Source organism: Capsicum annuum, chromosome 2, assembly GCF_002878395.1.
Source record: "Capsicum annuum cultivar UCD-10X-F1 chromosome 2, UCD10Xv1.1, whole genome shotgun sequence".
NCBI lineage: Eukaryota > Viridiplantae > Streptophyta > Magnoliopsida > Solanales > Solanaceae > Capsicum > Capsicum annuum.
Genome location: NC_061112.1, coordinates 122509878 through 122535923, shown reverse-complemented (window position 1 = coordinate 122535923; position 26046 = coordinate 122509878). Strand labels below are relative to the sequence as shown.

Below are 26046 nucleotides of genomic sequence, written 5' to 3'. Positions count from 1 at the left end.
AAGTCAATGGTGATGCTATTGTGAAGATGAGGACGAGTCAATGGTCAAATAGAGTTGCGGTACTGCTCCAGTGGTGATGTAAATCTGGTACCTGACGATTATAAAAAACAAATATATGTATCGTCCATCATATATATAAAAGGAAATTACTGCTACGTGATGAATAAATGGCTTTGGAAGAAATTGTTAAAATCCAAAGCTAAATTAATACTAGTAATTTTCAAGTTTGCAAGGAAAAGCTCAATAAAAATGAACTTTGGGAAATCTGTGCTGGTTCCAAGTGTTCAAGAGCTTGCCAAACAACACCTAACCAATATTCCAGCTAGGTATGTCCACCCACAAGAAGAATCTCTGGCCACATCCGCTGGAGTGGCGATTCCTACAGTTCCAGTTATCAATATCCACAAGTTGTTTTCAGGGAATTCTCATGAGTTGCAAAAGCTTCACTCTGCTTGCTAACAATGGGGCTTCTTCCAGGTTTAATTTCTTCATGATTTGTATACTTATTCGGGTGTGTTTGGGACTAACAAATTTTTTTTGCATGGAAAATGGTTTTCTGGGAAGTCCAAGAGGCTTTTCTTCAAAAGGTTTTTTCTAAGAGGCTACTTTGGCCAAACAAACTCTTAAGATTCTTCGCATAATTTTCATCTATTTAGTTCAAGTTATACACCAAAAAGACATGTTAAAACGCACACTACTTATTTTCAGCTCCCCAAAAGTTTGAACTATCTAATTATCATAAAATAAAATGGAGTCTAAAACGTATGGTCCTTCTCATTTATTGGCCGTTATGATCAAAAGACTATCACTTCTGAAAAGTTATTCTTTGTTTTCTGGTAGAGCCAGCTTTGTATTGTGAAAAGGTTGTAGAATATTGTTGAATGTTAGGTTATAAGCCATGGAGTGACACCTTCATTGGAGGACTTCAAGAGAGAGGTTATAGAATTATTCAGACTTTCGATGGAAGAAAAGAAGAAACTATGGCAACAGGAAGACAACTTTGAAGGTTTCGGGCAGGCAGGCGTTCTATCAGAGGAGCAGAAGCTTGATTGGAATGACATGTTTACCATAATGACTCTTCTTCCATATACCCGCAAAGTGGACTTGTTTCAGAAGTTGCCTTCAAAGCTCAGGTGCCTATCTGGAACAAACTAACTTGTATTGAAAGATAGAGAACAACTTACAATTACTGAAAGTTGTAGACAAGGTAAAAAGGAAACAAAAACAAGAATGGAGGGAGATTCCAGACTATTACAAAGCTAAGAAATTAAAAGACAACTTCATCCATGGTCCTCCTTGGTAGCATCCCTTTTGATTATATAGATAAGTTATGTTGCAGAGCTCCTGGAAACACTGCCTGGGGCTAATGGTACTGGCACAGCTGGCCCTTGCTTGGCATTTGGGACCACATATTGGTCCAAGTATTTAGGGGGCTGTTTGTCCCTATTGCTGCGGCGTAGTGTTGCCCCGCCCCGTGGTCTTGCAGATTTGTTACATTGCCGCCTTCAGGAAGACGAACCTTGTCCTCAAGGTTCAAGTCATGGAACCTTTGACGGAGAGAGTGAGAATCCTCCCAAGTAGCATCCTCAAGAGGTAGCCCCTGCCACTTGATAAAAAATTGCAGCACCTGATGTGCGCATCTAGTAATGGTGCGGTTGTCTAGAATTGATTCAAGGGAGAGCATGAGTGAGGAAGAATGATCAAGGAGATCAATAGGAGTGACTTGTTGGTCCGGAGTACCCAAACATCTGCGAAGAACGGAGACATGAAATACAGGGTGAATTTTCGATGAAGGTGGGAGGTCCAACCTATAAGCGACCTCACCAACTCGTTGAAGCACCTGAAATGGCCCAAAGAATCGTCGACTGATTTTGGTACGACATTGGAGGCGGAGAGAAAGTTGTCTGTAAGGACGCAAACGAACAAAGACCCAATCGTCAACCTAAAATGCCACATCCTTGCCGCCTTTGTCAGTGTATCTCTTCATACGAGCCTGAGCAAACTGCAAATTAGACTTCAGCAGTGCCAAAGTATCATCACGTTGCCTAAGTGAATCAGCCACAGCTGGTGGAGTGTTGCCATCCATAATATATCGATCAATTATCGGGGGAGAACGACCATACACCACCTCAAAAGGAGTTACCTTAGAGTTGTGTTGGTAAGAGATGTTATACCAAAACTCCGCACATGGAAGAAGATGAAACCACCTGGAAGGAGTATCAGCTGCAAAGCAGCGGAGATACATCTCCAAGCATTTGTTAAGAGCCTCCGTTTGACCGTCTGATTAAGGGTGATAGGCTGAACTTTTAGCCAATTGAGTCCCTTGTAACCGATTAATTTCAGCCCAGAATTCAGACAAAAAGATGGGATCACGATCAGAGACAATCATGGAAGAAAAGCTATGGAGTCGGATATACTCCTGCACAAACACCTCTGCAATCTTATGACTTGTAAACTTTGTTGGCAGAGCAATGAAATGTCCATACTTTGAGAGTCTATCTACAATGACTAGTATAACAGTGTGACCATAAGAAGGTGGAAGACCAGTTACGAAGTCCATCAAAATATCCTAAAAAATAGTATATGGAATGGGAAGGGGAAGAAGAAGACCAGCAGGCTTAGAACAGGTATCCTTCATTTGTTGACATATTTGACAGGTTAGAACAAATTCTTTGACATCATTGCGCATCCCTGACCAATAAAAATTAGAGGAAAGACGGTGAAAAGTTCTTGAAATACCCGCATGTCCACCAATTTTTGAAGAATAAAATTCCTCCAAGAGTATCTTCTTGATGTCAGGATCGGGGGGAATGACCAAGCAGTTTCGAAAGAGCAGAAGACTGTCTTGAAAAGAGAAGTGGGGCAACGAGGCAAGGTTAGTAGACAACTGTTGCTGAAGGTCAAGTAAATTTGTATTTGTTCTATTAAGTTGTCGCAATTTGTGGATCAAGGCTATCTCAATGACTGCCAGAGTTAAAGCAAGCATAGTGGGAACTCGAGATAACGCATCAGAAGCGGAGTTCAGCTTGCCAGGACGATATAAGATTTCAAAATCAAAACCTATCAACTTGCTGAGCCAACGTTGCTGCTCAGTGTCATCTTTCTTATGCACCAGCAAAATAGGGGATGAATAAGGGCTGAAACTAGGTCGAATGACACCAGATTTGACCATATCTTAGACCAAGCGTTTAATCTCACCTTTCTGAAAATGAGGATAGCAATATGGGCGGACATTCACGGGGGTAGAGCCAGGAAATAACGGAATGTGGTGATCTTGAGGACGTGAAGGTTGTAGAGCTGTTGGAGACACAAACGTATCCAGATAACCGTCGAGCAGCTGGGTAAGAGAAGGTGGGTGGTCTGATTCTAGGGATTTCATTTGAGACAAAAGCTCCAAACGAAGCAAACAAGAAATGGAATCTGTTTGGTTAAAACAACATAATACAGAAGGTTGGAATTGTTGCGGTGTAGGAGAAGGATCTCCAGACCATGAGACATATTTCCCTTGGAAATCAAATTGAAAGAGACGTTGGGCATAATCTGTCATGATTGGACCCAAAGTCGCCAACCATATCAACCCTAAAACCAAGTCAGAACCATGAAAATTAATAACAACGAAGTCTGTAGAGAAAGTGTGGCCTTGTATAGTGATGGAAAGATCACGGACGACACCCAAACATGGAAGATTGTGACCATTACCCACCAAAATAGAGAATTTGGCAGAATATTCAATGGGTAGTTTAAGAGATTTTGCAACACGAGAAGTGATAAAATTGTGAGTGCCCTTGTCATCAATAAGAACTTGAGTCGTGTGGCCTTTGACCTGACATGTGAATCGAAGAGAAGTGATGGTGGAAGGTCCACCAGACAAAGCTTGATAGCTGATATTAGGGCTTTTTTCAGAGGCTGGGGAGGTTTGATGCTGGTTCTGAAGGGTGGAAAGTTGAGACAAAATATCTTGAAGAGTGGTGTTAATGGAATCAAAGGACTTACTGTGAGAAGCAACTTCTTCTTGCAGATGTTTGACGGCATCGTCCAATGTCCGTAAATGAGTATTGTGAGCACCATCACCCATTGGTAGAGGAGGTTCAATGAAAGAACTAAATGGAACAAACTAACTTGTATTGAAAGATAGAGAACAACTTACAATTACTGAAAGCTATAGACAAGCTAAAAAGGAAAAAAAAAAAAAATAAGAATGGAGGGAGATTCCAGACTATTACAAAGCTAAGAAATTAAAAGACAACTTCATCCATGATCCTCCTTGGTAGCATCCCTTTTGATTATATAGATAAGTTATGTTGCAGAGCTCCTGGCAGCACTGCCTGGTGCTACTGGTGCTGCTGGTACTGGCACAGCTGGCCCTTGCTTGGCATTTGGGACCACATATTGGTCCAAGTATGTAAGGGGCTGTTTGTCTCTGTTGCTGCGGCGTAGTGTTGCCCCGTGGTCGTGCAGGTTTGTTATACTATCTCTCATACTGTCTCTCTGAACATAGTTACCCCCACCGAAAAACGAAAAATTCACGAGCTCTTTTCAAGAGTTCATTGCTTAAACAACCACTGAACTACTGGAAATAAGTGAACAAATTTATTCTATTCTTTTTTCTTTTTTGTTTTGTGTATCAGAAAATTCAAGAGAACTGATTTTATTCTCCTTGTGTCTATTATTTCAGTGATCATTTCAGCAACAGATTCTTTTATCCAGAATAAGATCTTAAGGTTAATTAATTAATAAACACAAAATAAGGAGGAATAATTATGAACGTTGAGCCGCCATAATTAATATTCTTTGAGATCAATTACCAGACTTGTCAACTAAGCTTTTTGTTAGAACTTGTATTTTGTAACTTGTTCTTAAATCACTCTCCTCGTCTCGTAATGTATATGTTTGTGTGAATATGATTGAATAGTTTTGAAATGCAGGAACATCATCGAAGCATACTTCAAAGAGATCAATAGCCTAGCGATGATCATTCTATGTCAATTGGAGAAAGGATCTAAGGATGGACGAAAAGGAAATGAGAGATCTATTCGTTGATGGTGTGCAGTCAATAAGGATGAATTATTATCCACCTTGCCCTGAGCCATACAAAACCATTGGCATGAGTCCACATTCTGATGCTGATGCCCTCACCATCCTTTTTCCAACTAAATGAAACTGAAGGCAGCCAAATACGAAAAGACGATATTTGGTTGCCTATAAAGCCCCTCCCCAATGCTTTGATCGTGAATATTGGCGATATGATGGAGGTAAATAACATTTTTTTACTGAACAGCTGTTTTCTGAAAGGGTGGCGACGTAGTGAAAATTGTAGTCTTTTGGTTAAGCTTGATTTTGTTCACTTTGTCACCTACTAAACACTCGTAATTATTATTCGTGAAAAATCATTTGAAGTCTGTGTAGGTAAATGTGTTGTACTTGATTAGGCAGATAGTGAGCAATGGTGTTTATAGAAGTATTGAGCACAGAGCAATTGTAAACTCAAACGAAGAACGGCTCTCTGTTGCAACATTCTATACCTCCAGCCTTGGCTCCGAACTGGGATCTGCACACAGCCTCGTTGGACCAAACAATCCTCCAATTTTCCGAAGAGTTCCAGTGCAAAAATATTTACACGATTTTTTAGCACGAAAACTTGATGGAAAATCATACGTGGATTTCATGAAGGTAAGAGGTGATGAATCCGTGGTAGCATTTGTTACTTTAGTTGTTTATTAGCTTATCTTTGTCCAGTGATTTACTTTTAGAAGTTACTCCTATCGTAATTTGAGTTCACTATATGACGACTGTAATAAAGAAGAAGAAAACAACGCCCATTCTCTATCTCCTTATGCATGGCTGTGTTTGACTCGATTCAGGGTTTAAAATGTTTATTTAACTCTTCTACTATATTGGTGTAGTGAAAAAAAATATTAAAACAATATATAGTTTAAAAGTTAGTTTGATTAATAATGAGATAAGACACAAGTATCCCTAAATTATACTTGAAGTTGATGCGACACACCTAAACTTTACGAAAAGACCTACTACCCTAAACTCATTTTTTCTGCACTTGTGTGCTCCTTTTGGCAGCTGTGTCAGCACAAAAGAGCACAAAATTACAGAAAAAATGAGTTTTAAGAGGGTAATAAAGCCCCACAAAATTTAAGTGCGTCGCAAGAACTTCGTGTATAATTTGAGGGGTACTTGTGCCTTATCTCATTAAAAATTGCACTAATGGTAACTTTTGAATGGTACAAAATTTGAATACTTGCTACATGTAAAGTTCACCATCCATACATTGTCGAAACAATTTGCAATCCTCCAAACTGGGCAACGTCATACATTTTTACCATGAAAACTCTAATTATAATCCGAACATCCTTCGAGTTTCGAAAAGATTTCCTCCCAAAAATATACTGAAAACCTCCAAGTATGGTTTATCGTGAAACTCCTGAAATACAGATGTTGCTGAGATGGATTATAACAGGTACATCCTCCCACATCACTAAGAACATGGCATCATCGAGTAATAATAATAGTAAACAAGAGGGACGATTTTTATTCAACTCAGCACCCGTTATATGCCAACGACAGGGAAGAAGGTGACCTCCTCAGCATCTTCTCACATCATAAACTTATTTTTCTTCTCAGCTGGCTTAAGAATCTGGAAAGAGCACATCAAGTTTTCATCAACACTCATCATAGCGCCAGCATTGTCAAACTCTCCACAGTAGTTGGGTGCTGAAAAAATGGTGACAAGCTGCCTCTCAGCAAAGAATTCATAACCATCCTCCACGACCTGATGGGCACGACATACAAGGTCCAAGTCATGCTTTGTCAAGAACTCGGAAACTTTATCAGGGCCAAAGGTATATGAAACTCCTCTATCGTTCATCCCCCACCCATTCACATCTTTACCAGGATCCGACCAAAGTAAATCGCAAAGCAAACCAGTGTCTGGGATGGCAGTTGGACGTGGTAAGTTTCGAATCTGATCCAAGCTAGAAAGATCAGGGGAGAGACCCCCATGCATGCATAATATCTTCTCATCGATAAGTGCTGCCACAGGAAGACAATTAAAACAGTCTGTAAAGGACTTCCATAGTTTCACGTTGAACCGGCGCTTACACTCGTCATAGAACCCATATATCCTATTTATAGAAGCACACTCATGGTTTCCTCTAAGCAGGAAAAAGTTCTCAGGATACTTAATCTTATAGGCAAGCAAGAGGCATATTGTTTCTAAGCTCTGCCTCCCACGATCTACATAATCACCTAAAAATAAGTAGTTAGCCTTCGGAGGAAAACCACCATATTCAAAAAGCCTCAACAGATCACTGTACTGCCCATGAATGTCACCACAAATTTTGATGGGTGCGTCAAGTTCAAGGAGATTTGGCTGTTTGACAAAGATATCCCTAGAGGCAACACATAGTTGCTTGATTTCAGACTCGGAAAGCTGCACCAACTTGCCAGGCTTCGATGATCGAACTTCCAATAGCTTCTCAATAATCCTATCAACAGCTGCAGGGTCCATGAGTCGCCCCTGCTACCCTCCTTCAATCCACTAAAAACACTCCAACAATGTCAAATATCAGTTGAAACAGACAGAGCATGTAATTAGATGGGAAAAAGTCTTTTTTTTTTTAATTTTAGAATAGTTACTTGAATTAGTGACTATGAATGGCGACATTGCGTTCTTACATTTGAACAATATATGTCATGTTTGACTCTCGAAAGCTAAAGATTCTATTTATGAAAAGAAGGGCTAGAAGTGAGTCATTCATTATCCTCCTAAGTAACAAGGGAGGGGATGCAGTCCAAGGTCTCTTTTCTGACTTTGATGTTCTTGGAGTTAAGAAATTCTGGAAGTGATTAATAGTAGCCTTACTGATCTGCAGGTCATCGTTAATCCATTAGCCTCTTGAATTCTTAATTCTACGGAGTTGGAGTTTTTTCCTTCTATCTCCAATAATGTTGTACATGGAAGTACTTAGTATTCATGTCTCCTTCAAAAAATCATTTAACTTTGGATTTTTGCATAAGCATAGAGTTGTAAAGCAATCCGCTTAACATATATACTCAGCATGAGCCTTGTTAAGTTTTTTTCTCTAGATTGTTCACGGTTGTTCGCAAGGTCTATGTCATCAAGATTGGACGCCTTCGCATCCCATTCTGTTACTTGATCATACGCATTGCAGAAACATGATAGATTGGCCTTTGCTTGCTGAATTTCTTACGTTTAGGAAACAAACTACAGTTCTACTCGTTCACTATACTAAAAATAGATATCTATTTTTACTTGTCTAGTTTAGAAAATCAAGAAACAATTTATCGCTTAGTTCCTACAGTTCTACTTGTTCACTATCTAAAGGAAGACCCGCTATCTACGTAAAGGGGGACTCACCATCTACTACTGTTAACAGAGTCAGTGAAAATCAACATTGAGACTAACCTCTAGGACTAAGATATTTGATGTATGACATATCAACTATCCTGATCTTAAATCAGTTGTTGGACTTTGATAATTAGTTAGATGGGATTCTTGAACTTTCTAAAAGACGGAGATAAAGCTAAATTATCGTTAACAAATTGATCATTTCCAACCATTAACCAAAGCTTTAATAAATTAGACTACTAAGACGAAACTAGCTAGCTAGTATAAACTCTTGCGATAGGAAACGCATCACAAATATCTCAATCATATGATCACATTTTAAAATCCTACAGAGACAACAACCATTTGGGGACCAACAAAGACAAAAATCACTTACTCCCTCAGTTTCAAAAAACAAAAAAAGTTTTGACTTAACTTGAATTAAAAATTATGTAAAATATACCAAAATATCTTTAGACTTGCTGTCTTAAACATGTCACGCGGAAAGTAGTAATAAAAGTAATATCAAAAAAGGAAAGGATCATTCTTTTGGAAACGGAGAAAGTAGTGAAGTAAAATATAGGATTCTGGTGTGAGTCACGTGGATTACAAAATGGACCTATGATTTCTCCATATACAGAACATCAAGGACAAAATGAGTAAGATGGTTAAAAGAAAAAAGGGAAGAAAGTAATTGAAAGTTACCTGAGATTTTCGAGACCAATTGGAGCTCGCCGGAACCCTAGCTGAGTTTTTGGGTTCTTTCCCCTAATTTCAGTGGGGTGATTTGAATGAAGGGAGAAATGAGTTAGGTTTTTTTTTATTAAGTGGGTGGGGTTTCTGTTTCAACTTGGTCGGGTGGGTAGGGTATATAGAAAAATTAATGGATGGAATTATCTTTGAAAAATCATAAAGATATCAATCTTTAGACCATAGATTGACCATAATTGTAAGGCGTAATATAAGTTTCAAAAAATTACAATATATTGTGTAGCTCAGATATATTAATTGAGATCGTGTATTTACATATGTTCATGCATGTTCTATATAAAAAAGAAATAACGTGTATCTTTAGATTCATGAATGTGTGCTATATTAGGTAACGTTAAAACATATAATACTGAGTGTATCTAAAGAAACACATTATTTTATAATTTTTTTTGTTAAATTAGGTGTTGTTTTGTAGATTTGGCACTGATGTTTGTTTAATTAGTAGTTTTCTCCCTATTTTAAATTTCATGTAACATTTTTCGATTTAAAGTAAAAAAAAAAAAATCATTGTATAGAAAAAATGAAAAGAAATGGAAAAAAAGGAAAAGAAAAAACAAAAAAGAAAAGGAAAAAAAATTAAAAAATTAAAAAAACAAAGAAGAAAGAGAAATAGAAGACAAAGAAAGAGAAAATTAATGGACGGAAATAAAGGAGAGAAAAATTATATTTAATTAGTAAGAAATTATAAATTATAATTAATTAAAATTTATGCTAAATAGGATAAGAGTGTTTCCATAGTTATCCTAATAATAAAATATACTTCATTCATTCAATTTTACTTGTGATTAATTTCTCAATTAAATTTTTATTTTTATTTATTATTTTTAACATATCAAGAGAACACAACTTAATAAAATCTAAAGTCTAATATATGTGTATTTGTAGATTAAAATTTCTTTTCTTTTGGAAATACTTTCAATAATTAGATATTAACCGGATATATATTGGACTAGTTGTAACAAAAATCTGAGATAAATTTAAGTTTCAAACTAACTCAGTCTTACATGGTAGTTTTGTTTGTTAGTAGTTTGGAACAAAGCTGTGGGACTGCTCTGGCGGCGATCTAAATGTCGTAGCTGATGATAATATAAAGACAAAATCATATAAACTATATTATACAAAAATATATAAAATTTACAACTTGATAAATAATATCACTACTATCGCTTTGGAAGAAATTGATAAAACCAAATCTAAATTGGATCTATAGTTTAAAGGATTCAATATATAAGTATGGTTTTGCCTATGTGTTTTCATCAAGATTCAAACATTAATAGTTTTCCAAATTACAACAAGAGACTGTTGAAGATATTTCTGAGAAATAAAGTAGGAGTAGATAATCTTAGTAGTTTTAAATTATTAGAATTCGGGCTTAGATTTAGGAATTAGTTATCTTTTTATTTTTTAATAAAAATTAGTTATTCCAATTTAAATTAGAGTGTAGTTAAAAATTTGGAATTATTTGAATGAAGAATATACCGAAGATGAAAAAATACAAGGCATGAAGGTGTAAAATCTAATCAGAGAATTCGAATTGCAAAAAATGAAGGAATCTGAGACCGTCAAAGAGTACTCAGACCGTCTTCTTAGCATTGTTAATAAGGTAAGGTTGCTTGACACAAAATTTAAAAAATCGAAAATTGTTGAAAAAATCTTGTTACGGTGCCTGAAAGATACGAAGTATCAATAACTACCTTGAAAACGAAAAAGATCTATCCAATATCACCTTGGTAGAATTGTTAAATACGTTGCAGACGCAAGAGTAAAGAAGGCTTATAAGACAAGATGATATGGTTGAAGAAGCTTTGGTGGCCTATCATAAGACTCAAAGCAAGGATAATAATTTAATGAAAAATTATCGACTTTGTCAGCACTGTGACAAAATAGGTCATCCTCCATTTAAATATTGGAAGAGACCAGATGCACAATGCAAGATTTGCAATCAACTTGATCATGACAAGATCACTTATTTATGGCAACATATTCTTTAATCAAGAAATCTGATTTTTGGATGATTGATAGTGATTATACAAACCACATGACATATGACAAGATTCTATTTAAAGAGTTTCTGCCTTCAAAAAATAAGAAATTAAAATTGAGAATGGTGATTATATTTCTGTATCAGTAAAAAGGAACATTGCAATCAAAACAATTTCAGTTGATAGGAGAGGCAAAAGTTTTTTATTTCATCCAACAAAAAATGCACACAAGTCTTGCAAGAACAAAGATAAATTAGCAGATTTATTCAAGAGGTTAATTCAGCCAAAGTTGATATGAGAGACAAAAATTTCTTATTTAATCTAACAAAAGATACACACAAGCCTTGCAAAAACAAAGATAAATTAACAGATTTTTTTAAGAGGTCAAATTCAGCCAAAGCTGAGACTACAATCTATAATTTTTTATCTGAAGTTGAGACTATAATTTATAATTTCTGATTCAAGGAGGAGTGTTGAAGATATGTCTCAGAAATAAAGTAGGAGTAGATAATTTTAGTAGTTTTAAATTATTAGAAATAAAGTAGGAGTAGACAATTTTAGTAATTTTAAATTATTAGATGTGGCTAGACTTAGAAATTAGTTGTCCTTTATTTTTTTTAATAAGGACTAATTATCTTAATTTAATTAAAGTATAGTTAGAAATTTAGCTATAAATATATATTTTGAGTTATTAATAAAATAATTTCCTTTATAACACTATTGACACATTTTATTTTTCTCCTACTCTTTTTGTTATCTCCAATTTCAAAGTTAAAAACCAATAGAGACCAAATGGAATCAACGCCAGCAAAAATGTACTTTGGAAAATCTGTGTTAGTTCCAAGTGTTCAGGAGCTTGCCAAACAGAACCTTACCAATATTCCGGCCAGGTACGTCCGTCAAGGACAGGAATCTCCGGCTGTATCTGCCGGATCCGCCGTACCAGTTATCGATATCCAGAAGTTGATATCAGGGGATTCCATGGATTCTGAGCTGCAAAAGCTTCACTCTGCTTGTCAACAATGGGGTTTCCTCCAGGTTTGACTTTAGGATTGCATCTATTTAGTTCAAATGAAACCTCTAAGACGATGTCCTTGACATTTATACCATTTTAGACCCCTTTATTGTGATATTATGCTTAATGTTAAAGGACATGTTGAAACTTAGACCACAATATATCACAATAATGGAGTCTAAAATGGATTATATTACATCTCATTTATTGGTTGTATGAGTATTAGTTTAGAAAAATTACTTTTTCGTGGTAGAGCTAGCTTCGTGATTGTAAAAAGGTTGTAGAATTTGCTAGCATATTGTTGAATGTTAGGTTATAAACCATGGAGTGACACCTTGGTTATTGGAGGACTTCAAAAGAGAAGTTGTAGAATTGTTCAGACTTCCAATGGAAGAAAAGAAGAAACTATGGCAACAGGAAGACAGCTTTGAAGGTTTCGGGCACATATTTGTTGTATCAGAGGAGCAAAAGCTTGATTGGAGCGACATGTTTGGCTTATGGACTCTTCCTCCTCCTATCCGCAATGTGGACTTGTTTCAAAAGTTGCCCTCGAAGCTCAGGTGCCTATCTCCTAACTATCTCTCAGAACATGGAGTTTAATTGCTTAAACGATCACTGAACTAGTGGATATAGATGAACTAAGTCACTTCTCTCTTTTGTAATCCAAATTTGTCCTTTGGACCATTAACCAGGAATAAGCTCCATTTACTTTATTCTCCCTGAGGTACAACAGACAAGAAAATAGGTGAACTATTATGGTTTATAATTTATAAACACAAAATGAGGAGGAATGATAATGAACCTTCAACCTTTACCCATAATATTCTTGAGACTAACAAAACTAGTTAACAGTGTTTTTTGTTAAAATTTGTATTTCTTCCCTGTGCCTTGATCTTTCCCCTCCACATCTCTTAATTTTGTTCGTGTGTTTGAAATGCAGGGACATCATAGAAGCATATTGCAAAGAAATCAAGAGCCTAGCAACGATCATCCTATGTCAATTGGGGAAGGCTTTAAAGATGGAAGATAATGAAATAAGAGATCTATTCAGTGATGGTATGCAGTCAATGAGAATGAATTATTATCCCCCTTGCCCTGAGCCAGACAAGACAATTGGCTTAAGCCCTCATTCTGATGCTGATGCCCTCACCATCCTTCTCCAGCTGAACGATACTGAAGGTCTCCAAGTCCGTAAAGACGATGCGTGGGTGCCTATAAAACCCCTCCCAAATGCTTTCATTGTGAATATTGGCGATATGATGGAGGTAAATAACTTTTTCCTGAGTAATTTATTTCGATCTCAAAGGGTTGCAATGTAGTGAAAATTGTAACTTTGTGCTTAAAGTAGGTCTTATTCACAGCGTCATCATGCTTCACGTTTAAAAGACTTCCGAATTTTCTTGAAAGGGCTTAATTGAGACTTATATCTGTGCACGTAAATCCGTTATTTGACTTGGCAGATAGTGAGCAATGGTGTGTATAGAAGCATTGAGCACAGAGCAATTGTAAACTCAAACGGAGAACGGCTCTCAGTTGCGACGTTCTATAACATCAACGTTGAAGCCGAATTAGGACCTGCACAGAGTCTCATTGGACCACATAATACTGCCATTTTCCGAAGAGTTCCTGTGAAAAAATATTTACAGGACTTTTTTTCACGAAAACTTGATGGAAAATCGTACCTTGATTTCATGAAGGTAGAGGCGAGGGATTGCATATAAGTTAGTACTCTTGCTGTTGTAATTTGGTGTTCCCCTGTTTGATTACTATAAAGAAGAAAAATAAAGTACTCTTCAATTCATCTGATGTAACAGTATTTTACTGATATTGGTATGAAGGAAATACTCGAATTTGAGTTACATTATGTTAATTAAGTAGGTACGTAAGATATTGATACATTATGTTAATTAAGTAGGTACGTAAGATATTGATATATGATCATCAGACATATTTATAATATCAAGTGTTTCCTCATAGATGATCATCAAACATATTTATAATATCAAGTGTTTCCTCATAGTTATAAAACGGAAAAGGACCAAAAATACCCTCTAATGTTTGAAAAATGGCTCGCAAATATCCTCCTTCTACCTTTTGGTCTAAAAATACCTTCAACCTAATGCTCTACTCACTCCACTTAAGCTGCCGAGTTCAATACAATTTTTGAAATTCTTGGACCATCAATGGATGTGCTGGTACAATACTGAGCAGAACTAAAGGAACTTGCCATGAAAATTATGTACAAAATGGCTATGGCATTAGGGATGAAAGCAGCGGATATGAATGTACTATTTGATGATGGGACACAAAGAAAAGAATGAATTATTACCCTCCTTGTTACAGCGGAGCCACCTTAGACGAAGGGTGGTTTGGTGCACTCTCCACCGGAAAACTATACGTGTACAGAGGTTAAATGTAGCTATTATGACTGTATATTTAATTTCTGGGGTCGCCAATGCTCTTTGTCCTCAACCAGAACTTGTGATGGGCTTATGCCCTCATACTGATGCTGTTGATCTAACCATACTCCTTCAAAGTTAGTGAAACTGAAGGCCTTCAAATTAAGAAAGATGGAGCTTGGATTCTTGTTCCATATGTTCCTGATGCATTTGTTGTCAACGTTGGAAATATTATAGAGGTTAGAAATTAGTATATACATGTTTGGTGTAACGAAACATATCTTTCAAGAACATATTCTCTACGAGAAAGTTATTTCTGGCACTTGGTTACCAGGCAGTTTTCTACCAAAAAGGGGAAAACAGACTTTTCTCACTTGTGAATTGAGGTTATTTTCCTGACAACTATATCTTACTTTTTTCATATTAAATACTCTTGTGAACAGTACTTGCACATTATTTTTAATAGGGATAAGTCGCTATTACCCCCGAAACTATAGTCAAAGTTGCTATGACACATTTTAATATCACGGGATCCTATTACACCTTAAACTCAATTTCTTGTATTATTGTCAACCTTTGTGCTTACATGACACCTTTAATGACACAACTTCATTACAAGTTTTTTTGGGCCACCTAATCACAAAAGGTGGACACTCATGAAATTAAGGGGTGTCCAAGCAATTTTGGCTATAGTCCGGGGTAATAGTGTCTTATCTCTTTTAATACAAAAAAAGTTTCATCATGATACTCTCTGATTGCTAATATCGAAACATTGCAAGAAAAGTGTTTTCCACGCTGAAACCCCTGCACAATATAGTAGGATTGGAGTGGCTGATTACTCTTAAGGGATTTTTATCTCAAGAGATCGTTGGAAAATCATATACAGATACTACGAGGATCGATTAGAAATGGAGGTGATGGGGGCAATTGAATGTTTCATTTTAATTTGAATGCTATTAATTTGATGCATGTCCTGCTGGTACATTATTAATCTTCATATGATACCAAGTTAAAGAGCACTTGTTTTGGATGGAAATTAACCAAGCACACTCTTTGTTTCATTGTATATATCTAAAAAGTTTGGATTCAGATTGGTGCAAACTATGCCGAACTCGAAACTGGATTTATGTTTGTCGATCGGCCTGCATGGTGTTTTTGTTTGTTACCTTGGATTAGAGCTGAGGTACTGCTCTGGGCCTCCGGCTGGCGGGGATGTAAATGTGGTAGCTGATGATGATGCAAAGACAAAACTATATACTACTATATTATATAAAAAGAAAAAAAGTACTATGGTTTTGGAAGAAGTTGATAAATCCAAAGCTACATGGAATCTATAGTTTAAAGGATTCAATATATATGTACGTCTGGTTTTGTCTATGAGTTTTCATTGAGAGATTAACAATTTTCAATTTAATTTGCAACAAGAGCGAATGGAATCAACGCCTCCGAAACTGAATGGAAAATCTATGTTAGTTCCAAGTGTTCAAGAGCTTGCCAAACAGAAGCTCACCAATATTCCGGACAGGTATGTTCGTCCAGGAAAGGTATCTCTGCCTGTATCTGCTGGATCCACGGTACCAGTTATCGATGTTCAGAAGTTGATATCAGGGGATTCCATGGATTCTGAGCTGCAAAAACTTCACTCTGCTTGCCAACAATGGGGTTTCCTCCAGGTTTTATTTTCTTCATTTTATATAAAATTATATATAGTGATCAAATTTGATTAGGATAGTTCCATCTAGAGTGGTCATTTAATTTATGTTATGAGCAATTTTTTAAAAAAGTTTTCAGGTCAGCAATATCTATCGCAGTTATAGCTTGTATTGGTTCGGTGACCTTTTTTGGTGAAATTACAATAGTTGGGTGATTTTGTCTGTTACAAAACAAAGTTGAGTGACTTTATGAGATAACAACTGTCAATTGAGTGACATCTTGAAAAAGACTGATAGTTGAGTGATGGTTTGCAAAAATTAACTAGCATATTGCTGAATGTTAGGTTATAAATCATGGAGTGACACCTTTGTTATTGGAGGATTTCAAGAGAGAAGTTATAGAATTGTTCAAACTTCCAATGGAAGAAAAGAAGAAACTATGGCAACAGGAAGACAGCTTTGAAGGTTTCGGACACTTAAATGTTGTATCGGAGGAGCAGAAGCTTGATTGGAGTGACATGTTTGGCATAATGACTCTTCCTCCTCATATACGTAAAGTGGACTTGTTTCAAAAGTTGCCTTCAAAGCTCAGGTGTATCTCTCGGAACTTGGTTACAACACCCCCACCCCCTAACACACACGCAAAAAAGAAAAAAAATCACATTGTTATTTTCAAGACTTCATTGCTTAAACGATCACTGAACTTGTGGCTTGGTCTTCTCTCTCCCTCATCTCTTAATACAATATATGTTTGTGTGATATGATTGGATAATTTCGAAATACAGAGACATCATGGAAGCATACAGCAAAGAAATCAAGAGCCTGGCAATGATCATCCTATGTCAATTGGGAAAGGCTTTAAGGATGGATGAAAAGGAAATGGAAGGGCTATACAGTGATGGCGTGCAGTCAATAAGGATGAATTATTATCCACCTTGCCCTGAGCCATACAAAACCATTGGATTTAGCCCTCATTCTGATGCTGATGCCCTCACCGTCCTTTTCCAACTGAATGAAACTGAAGGTCTCCAAGTCCGAAAAGACGGTATTTGGGTGCCTATTAAGCCCCTCCCAAATGCTTTGATTGTGAATATTGGTGATATGATGGAGGTACATAACAATTACTTTTTACTGAGTAACAGATTTGTGAAAGGGTAGCGACTTTTAAATATGTACATAAATGTGTTTTATTTGACTTGGCAGATAGTGAGCAATGGTGTTTATAGGAGCATTGAGCACAGAGCAATCGTAAACTCAGACAAAGAGAGGCTCTCAGTTGCTACATTCTATACATTCAACCTTGAATCCGAGTTAGGACCTGCACACAGCCTCATCGGACGAGACAATCCTCCACTTTTCCGAAGAGTTCTCGTACAAAAATATTTACAGGATTTTTTTGCACGAAAACTTGATGGAAAATCGTACCTTGATTTCATGAAGGTAGAGGCGAGGGATGATGAAGCCTAGGCAGCATTTTTGACATTTAAGTTACTCTTGCTGTTGTAATTTGGAGTCCCCATGTTTTCATTATCGCTGTAAAGAAGAAAAATTGGGTTCTCCTCATTTCATTATGAGTGACAGTTTTTTAGCTTTCTGCATTGACATAAATGAAATATAGTACGTATGTGGGCTAATTAGACAATATTAAATTGGGTTGCACCTCGTACGTTGCGCTAATTATTTTGTTTTAAGATGATCTAGTGTGGTGCCCTATTTGTATGCTATGTGATGTACTCATCAAGTATTGTCACGTTTTTGGATGGGGACAGATCAATTAAATACATTAGGTAAGCTATTGACTTATATAGAAAACCATGAAAAAATTTTATGGTGCGTTTTGCACAACACAAAACTTCTGTTAGAAGAGGATTATGATAGGAATCAAACTCTCGTTGGTAAAGTGAAAGTTCAGATAATCAACCAATAAGCTATTAAGATTTCTCTATTCCTTGGCCTTTATTTTTCTCTCTGCACCTGGATCTCTTCTTCATTTTATTCCCTCCTATTGTACCCAAGAAAATAAATGGTTGAATCTTTGAAAAAATGGTGGGTCAGGTCATAGGTGTAAGATATATATATATGTGTCTTCTTTACTTTTGTTTTATTTTATTGATTCGTATTTATATGACATAAAGATTTAATCTATTTTATTATGTCATATATTCTATAATGACAAATTTGGTTGAGCAATAAATCTTCAAGTTGAGTAATTTTATTGATTCAAAACAAATTAGCTAAATGATTTTACTGTATAATTCTCTATAGTTGAGTGAATTTTTTAAGATAGTTACTTACTACTCAAGATATGCTTTGATAAATAATTTATGAAGTAATAATTTAGGTAAAAACGCAAATTAAATGATAGTCTAAATATAAAATTCATAAAACTTCCTACTTTTTTTGACCATTATTTCGCATGTATACAAATAAGACATTTTTCAGTTGACATCTCTATACATCTAAAACAAGTTCTCCTAAGAGAAGAAGCTAAAGGAAAAAACTTCATCTATGGAAGAAGCAAAGTCAAGAAAGCTAGGTGGATCTTTGAAAGTTCCTAACGTTCAAGAACTGGCAAAGCAAACACTAGCAGCCGTGCCACCGCGATATATTCGTGATGATATCGAAAATCAATCCTATAATTCTTCCATGTTATTGCCCCAAATTCCAATTATTGACATGAAAAAACTGTTACAAATTGGAGATGATGATGAGCTTAAGAAGCTTCATCTTGCTTGCAAAGATTGGGGATTTTTCCAGGTTATATATTTTAATGATATTATATCAAACACTGTTCATTTTATAGGTTTCAACAAAGATATTAAGAAAATTCATAGTACAAAGAGTAAACGCATAATAAAATCAAGAAAATTTTGTTGAGCCTTTATGTTTGGAGTTTGAAGTGAGAAAAAGAGGAAAATGAAAATTTGAACAAGATTTCTTCTATCTCGAAGGCGTTGAAAAGAAAGTAAGTCATTCAACAGACAACTTCAATTCTACGTATTAATTTGTTGATTGTTTAAGGTACCATCCCTCCAACAAAAGCCATATTTATTCGATCATGGAAGAAGTAATCCAACACCTCATATAGTTAAATATAATGATGAAATTAAATTTCTTAAAGACATTTAATAAATTCTATGAACTTGAATATTTAATTAATGTGTACGTTTTTTGTTTAATTATTTTTTTAAATTCATTTCATATATTTTGATTTATTATTTTGAACTCAAGATATTAATTAACAGATTAACATCCATTGAATTTCTTGTTGGGTGGTGCACACTTTTACTTTTTAAAAGTAAATCTTAATGGTTATTGGGGAGTAATATTTCAGCTAGTGATCCATGATTTTTTCAATAATTAACAATCTGATATATTTAAAAGACGTGTGAAAAAATAATAAGAAATTATTTTGACTTTCAAAATCTAAACATCACCACATAAATGAAGACGCAGATCAGAGTACTGATTTAGCAACCGTCATGTGCAGTTGGTGAATCATGAGGTGAGTTTATCGTTGGTGGAGAAAGTGAAGTCAGAAATCAAAGCATTTTTTGATTTACCAATGGAAGAGAAGAAGAAGTTTGAGCAACAAGAAGGAGATTCTGAAGGATATGGGCAAGCCTTTGTTGTATCTGAAGAGCAAAAGTTAGATTGGGCTGATATACTTTACATGATCACTCTTCCTACCATTTTGAGAAAGCCTCACTTATTCCCAATGCTCCCTATTGCACTTAGGTAACCCTCTCTTTCTCTCTCTCTCACTCACTCAAGTCACACATGTGTGTGAAAATATATTAATGTTTTATTCTTGTCATTTTAATTTATTTATCTGGTTTATATTTGAGATAAAGTTAAAGATAATTTTAAAATTTTTATGGGCTTAAACTAAAATTATGTAGAATGTATCTAAATAATACTTAATGTTGTGGTCTGACATTTATTCAATCAATTATTTTTCAGTACTTTTACTAAACATCAATTAATAAAAATAATATGATAAAATCACCATGTCAATCAATATTTTCTTAGGAAAGTATCAAATCAGAAAAAGTGACAAATAATTTTAAACAGAGAGAATAATAAATATTTCGAATATCAAACTTATCAAATTTAAATTCTACATTATCATTACATACTAGTAGTAACCAGGCAAGTTAATAGTCTTAAACAAATGAGTTACACTCTATTCCTAATACCGTTTTAGCTTTTTTATTTTGTTCAAACTGCTTTTTCAATTTTATCTTCTTTAAATGAAGAAATTTTACTTAACCAAGAAATTGCTACATCTTTCTTGTGTACATCAATAGTTGCCCATTATTGACTTAACATTCATGTCAAGAAATAGTAAATAATAGGAATAATTTTATCATATTATTTTTTAAATATAATAAATTTAATATTTTGAAAAATAAATTAATAAATGAATTGTATTTAATGTTAGGTAAAAATGAATAAAAATAAGTAAATTATTCATTAATTTTTTTTAACTGAATAAATATTATTAAATGTATATAAATAAATAAAAATAGACGGAGGGAGAGAGTAAAATTTATATTTATATTTATATCCTTTAAGAAAAGCTTGATCACATATTATAGATTGTCAGGATGTGATAGTTTCGAGCACACGTTGCAAACATATATTGGGGTCGATATCTTTATCTCTAAGGTTATGCTGCAACCAATAATCGATATACGTGTGCCTAATCCTTTTAAACATGATACTTTCAGTTCATGCATGTAAAACTACAATGATTTATGGGCCGTTATAGTTTTATTTTATGTCTTTTTTAATTAAAAATATTTGTTTTTATGCATAAGATATCTGAAAATGTTTTTTTTTTTTTTTTATATTTATTTAAGTTATACGTGAACAAAAGATCAAATTTCCTCGAAAATATAAGCAGGTGTCGTCTGGAAAAAAAAAAGACTCATTAATTTGTAGTCATATATATTTTACAAATCTGTTTACTATGTCTTGTAAGGTATAGTTCAGGAGTACGTAATGACAACATCCTGTGATTTAAGTATTAAATTGATAAAACGTGGATAGTTGAGAGAGATTTTCTGAGTAATAAATTAAAGTTTTTAGAGATCTACTCCATTATCTTAGCAAGTTGTTATATACTTGTATGTCATGGACGTTCTTTCTTCTCCAGGAATTACGATATACACTTGAATTAACTCTATAATTACCTGATACTATAAACTTTTTGTTGTGCATAAAATTTAATGTTTCCTAGATAATCTATGGACCATGATCGTTTTTTATTTAAATTATTCTTTGACCATCAAGGAATGCGCTGGAACAATACTCAGCAGAACTCAAGAAACTTGCCATGAAAATTTTGTACAAAATGGCTAACGCATTAGGGATGCAAGATGAAGATATAAATATATTATTTGAAGAAGGGTTGCAAATGATGAGGATAAATTACTATCCACCTTGTCCTGAACCAGAGCTTGTGATGGGCTTATGCCCTCATTCTGATTCTGTTGGTCTAACCATACTCCTTCAAGTCAGTGAAGTTGAAGGCCTTCAAATTAAAAAAAATGGTGCTTGGATTCCTGTTACACCTCTTCCTGACGCCTTTGTTGTCAACATTGGAGACAGTTTAGAGGTGAGAAATAAGTATGTTTGGTATATGGGGGAAGTAAATTCGTGGGGGTGGGGGGGTGGGGTGGGGGATATTTTCCATGAAAAAGAGTTATTTTCTAGGAGTATTTCTTAATCAGAAACTATTTTTCGTCAAAATTAAGGAAAAGGATGAGTTTTCTTCACTTGTGAGCAAAAATCATGTTATATCTAACTTTCATATGCCTTTTTTTTTTGGTCGAACAAACACATTTTATTATATCCAACTCCACATCTTACAAATATGCTCAAATGTTAGAATCTTCTACTTAGCCTAAGCTCCTCCCAACCGCATAGCTCGATCTAATACAACGCATGTATAATCTACAAGTATAAGTTTTCTATCCAATGCCTATCTTTGCTATTGATTCTTCTTCTAATGAAATCAAAACGTCTATATTTACACTCCTCCTTTATCTTCTTGATCATCGTATGTGATCGTGGTACTGCTTGATTCCAAAGTGCTTCATTCCTCGCTTGCCATATGTGATAGATAAATGCAGCTAAAGCTGTCCAAACCAAGTCTCTACTAATCTTGCCATTCTCTTCAAGAGCTGTTGCAGCTCCCTAGTGTTATGCCCATCCATTCCAGCGTTGTATTTAGGAATTGCTCTGAAAAAGGACAGGCAACAGTAATTTCCGGAGCACGGCCACATAATATGCAACTATCATCTTGAAACACACCCCATTTAGCCAATTTAGTTCTGGTTCGCACTTTGTTATGCACAACCAGCCAAGTAATGAAGCTGTTATACACTCCTTTCCGCCATGGTCAATCCTGCAAGATCCCTCTCCACATATACAGAGGCGGAGCCAGCCCTCTTTAGGGAGTTCGTCCGAACCCCCTTCGACGGAAAAATATACTATTTATACATGATTAAAATTATTTTTCATGTGCTTATAGTAGGTGTTGAACCTCCTTCGACTTAGTTTTCTTTGAATATTGAACCCCTCACTTGAAATTCTGACTCTGCCTCGGCACATATAGCCACTCCTTGTTGTTTATCTTCCCTCTTGCATGTTGCATCAACCAGTCATCATGCAGATATCCACCCAAAAAGGTATCTCTCGTAGTACAAATTTTCCTTCAGTATCAGCAGTAGTCTTGAGGTGGGATTTAATCTTTCCAATGCACCTCTTTTAAGTACTCATGATCAACTTAACTCATTTGACCCATAAATTGTCAGCCTTATTGGCTATGTTCCACGCATAATTTGATATTGCAGCTTCATTCCAAAGTAAGCAATCAGTAATCCCCAATCCCCCATCCGCCCTTTTTCTTAGTCGTGCACGCCATGTCCCAGGCTATTAATGGAGTTTTACTGGTGTTTACTTGACCAGTCCATAGAAAATTCCTACATATTGAGACAATATTCTTCAATACTTTCCTAGGCAGTAGAAAGATAGTCGATCAATAAGAGTGAATGTGCATCAATACTGAATTAACCAATTGAGTTCTTCCTGCATATGATAAGTTTCTGCACTCCCATGACTTAATTCTAGTACTGAATTTTTCGACTAAGCCTTCACAATCCAGCAAAGTCAGCTTTTTAAGAGAGATGGGCACTCCTAGATATCTGAATGGCATCTTTTTCCTGTTGATGTTTTTCTTTTTGCAGATTGTGACAAATGGTATTTACAAAAGCATCGAACATCGAGCCGTCGTTAATGAGGACAAAGAGAGGATCTCGATTGCAACATTTTTTAGCCCCAAATTGGATGGTGATTTTGGCCCAGCACCTAGTCTCCTCACTCCTCAATGCCCTGCACAATTTAGGAGGATTGGAGTGGCTGATTACTTTAAGGGATTTTTATCTCGAGAGCTCGTTGGAAAATCATACATCGATACTATAAGGATTGGAAATGGAGATGATGGAAACAATTGATGATTTTGCATTTTGGAACTTTTTTTTAATGCATGTTCTACTAGTACGTTTTTAATATTGATACGATAATAAGTTAAAGACCATTTGTTTTGGATGGAAATTAGCCAAATACTCTCTTTATTTCATTGTATATGTCATGTGTTGTAGTAGTAGCATATCAAGTATCTAAATAGTTCGGATTTGGATTGGCACAAACTATGCTGACCTCTAAATTGGATTTATATTAGTAGTAACAAAAATCTGAATTCAATTTTCAAAATTGTCTGCATGGAATTTTTGTTTGTTACTTTAGAATAGAGTTGTGGTACTGCTCCAACGGCGATGTAAATGTGGTAGCTGACAATGATACAAAGAAATAGCTATGTACTACTATTACATCAACTTTATTGACTTTTAATACTATGTTGTGGAAGAATGTGATAACTTCAAAGCTAAATGGGATCTACAGTTTAAAAGTTTCAATCTATAAGTCTAGTTTTGGTTATTCGTTTTCATCGACACATTTATAAATTTTGACTTTATTTGCAACAAGAACAAATGGAATCAATGCCCGAAAAAATGAACTTTGGAAAATCTCTATTAGTTCCAAGTGTTCAAGAGCTTGCCAAACAGAAACTTACCAATATTCCGGCCAGGTATGTCGTCCATCCAGGACAGGAATCTCCGGCTGTATCTGCTGGATCCGCGGTACCAGTTGTCGATGTTCAGAAGTTGATATCAGGGGATTCCATGGATTCTGAACGGCAAAAGCTTCACTCAGCTAGCCAACAATGGGGTTTTCTCCAGGTTTTATTTTCTTCATATTTTATATACTAATCATATCTAGGGTGGTCATTTAATTTATGTTGTACCCAATTTTTTGAAAATTAAAAAGCTATTTAATTTAATTAATTAACAGTTAAATTATCCTATTTTTTGTATTACTAGAATGAATCGTGAAAAAATGGCTCAAAAAAGTTTCCAGGTCAGCAATATCTATCAGAAATATTACTTGAATTGGTTGAGTGACGTTTGTAGGTGGAATAACAATAGTTAAGTGACTTGGTACATGAAATGGAAATAGTTGAGAGACTTTTCTATTATGAAACAAGGCTAAATGACTTTCTGAAATAATTACCATCAATTAAGTGACATTATAAGAAAAAAACACTGTTAGTTGAGTGGTTGTTTAAAAAATTAACTCAGACTGTTGAATGTTAGGTTATAAACCATGGAGTGACACCTTCAATACTGGAGGACTTTAAGAGAGAGGTTATAGAATTGTTCAAACTTCCAATGGAAGAAAAGAAGAAACTATGGCAACAGGAAGACAGCTTTGAAGGTTTTGGGAACTCATTTGTTGTATCGGAGGAGCAGAAGCTTGATTGGAATGATATGTTTGGCATAATGACTCTTCCTCCTAGTATCCGCAGAGTGGACTTGTTTCAGAAGTTGCCTTCAAAGCTCAGGTGCTTATCTTTCAGAACATGGTTATAAGTTACAACATCCCCAACCCCTACAAACACACACACAAAAAAAACATTGTTCTGTTCAAGAGTTCATTGCTTAAAGGATCACCGAATATTGGATACAGGTGAACAAAGTCACTTTACTCTTTTGTACCTGAAAAGTGACTTCGTTACCTATATGACTTCGTTATCATACTTGTTATTATCCTTATTTTAGAACCTGTATTTCTAACTTGTGCCTTGACCTTCACTCTCTCACGTCTCTTGATATATATATATATATATATATATATATATGTTTGTGTGATATGATCGCATAGTTTCGAAATGCAGGGACATCATGGAAGCATACAGCAAAGAAATCAAGAGCCTGGCAATGATAATCCTATGTCAACTGGGAAAGGCTTTAAGGATGGATGAAAAAGAAATGACAGATCTATTCAGCGACGGTATGCAGACAATGAGAATGAATTATTATCCACCTTGCCCTGAACCACACAAAACCATTGGCTTTAGCCCTCATTCTGATGCTGATGCCCTCACCATCCTTTTCCAGTTAGATGACACTGATGGCCTCCAAGTCCGAAAAGACGATGTTTGGGTACCTATAAAGCCCCTTCCAAATGCTTTGATTGTGAATATTGGCGATATGATGGAGGTAAATAACAACTTTTTACTGAGTTACTGATTTCTCAAAGGGAGGCGACGTAGCGAATATTGCAATTTTTGCGTGCAAGTTATTGATTATAAGTTTGGTTTTATTCACTGTCTCATCATGTTTCACATATGTTAAAAGTCTGAATTTTCTTGAAAGGACTTTAGAGTTACACATGATTCAAACTATTCACCTTTTCTTTGTGAAAAGGAAAATGCTTGGAGCAATGTGGAAGCAGA

General features: G+C 35.4%; 4 protein-coding genes and 1 pseudogene across 4 annotated transcripts; 4 read left to right on the top strand and 1 right to left on the bottom strand.

The window, feature by feature from the left end:
- Window positions 1-5856, top strand: LOC107858078 (annotated as a pseudogene).
- A 378-nt stretch (window positions 5857-6234) lies between these two features.
- On the bottom strand, window positions 6235-9375 carry LOC107859171 (serine/threonine-protein phosphatase PP1 isozyme 3). The gene is made up of 2 exons (XM_016704090.2): window positions 9068-9375; window positions 6235-7552 (listed from the first exon to the last, which is right to left on the bottom strand). Exon 2 carries the CDS (start codon window positions 7520-7522, stop codon window positions 6608-6610), a length of 915 nt encoding a protein of 304 aa, XP_016559576.1. The 5' UTR covers window positions 7523-7552; window positions 9068-9375; the 3' UTR covers window positions 6235-6607.
- Window positions 9376-11832: 2457 nt separating this feature from the next.
- LOC107859170 lies at window positions 11833-23834 on the top strand. The gene is made up of 10 exons (XM_016704089.2): window positions 11833-12153; window positions 12443-12690; window positions 13071-13395; window positions 13591-13714; window positions 16969-17291; window positions 17385-17501; window positions 18900-18938; window positions 19672-19919; window positions 21480-21804; window positions 23438-23834. The coding sequence occupies exons 1-10, from the start codon at window positions 11908-11910 to the stop codon at window positions 23702-23704; spliced, it is 2262 nt and encodes a 753-aa protein (XP_016559575.2). The 5' UTR covers window positions 11833-11907; the 3' UTR covers window positions 23705-23834.
- LOC124895988 (codeine O-demethylase-like) lies at window positions 15902-16965 on the top strand. Its single transcript, XM_047406789.1, has 2 exons — window positions 15902-16202; window positions 16526-16965. Exons 1-2 carry the CDS (start codon window positions 15960-15962, stop codon window positions 16943-16945), a joined length of 663 nt encoding a protein of 220 aa, XP_047262745.1. The 5' UTR covers window positions 15902-15959; the 3' UTR covers window positions 16946-16965.
- Window positions 23835-24029: 195 nt separating the features above from the next.
- On the top strand, window positions 24030-25810 carry LOC124895987 (protein SRG1-like; the record flags this gene model as incomplete). Its single annotated transcript, XM_047406788.1, is given in 3 exon segments — window positions 24030-24490; window positions 24905-25152; window positions 25486-25810. Coding segments are annotated over 3 exon segments (822 nt in total), but the record flags the coding sequence as incomplete, so codon positions are not given.
- Between the last annotated feature and the right edge of the window lie 236 nt (window positions 25811-26046).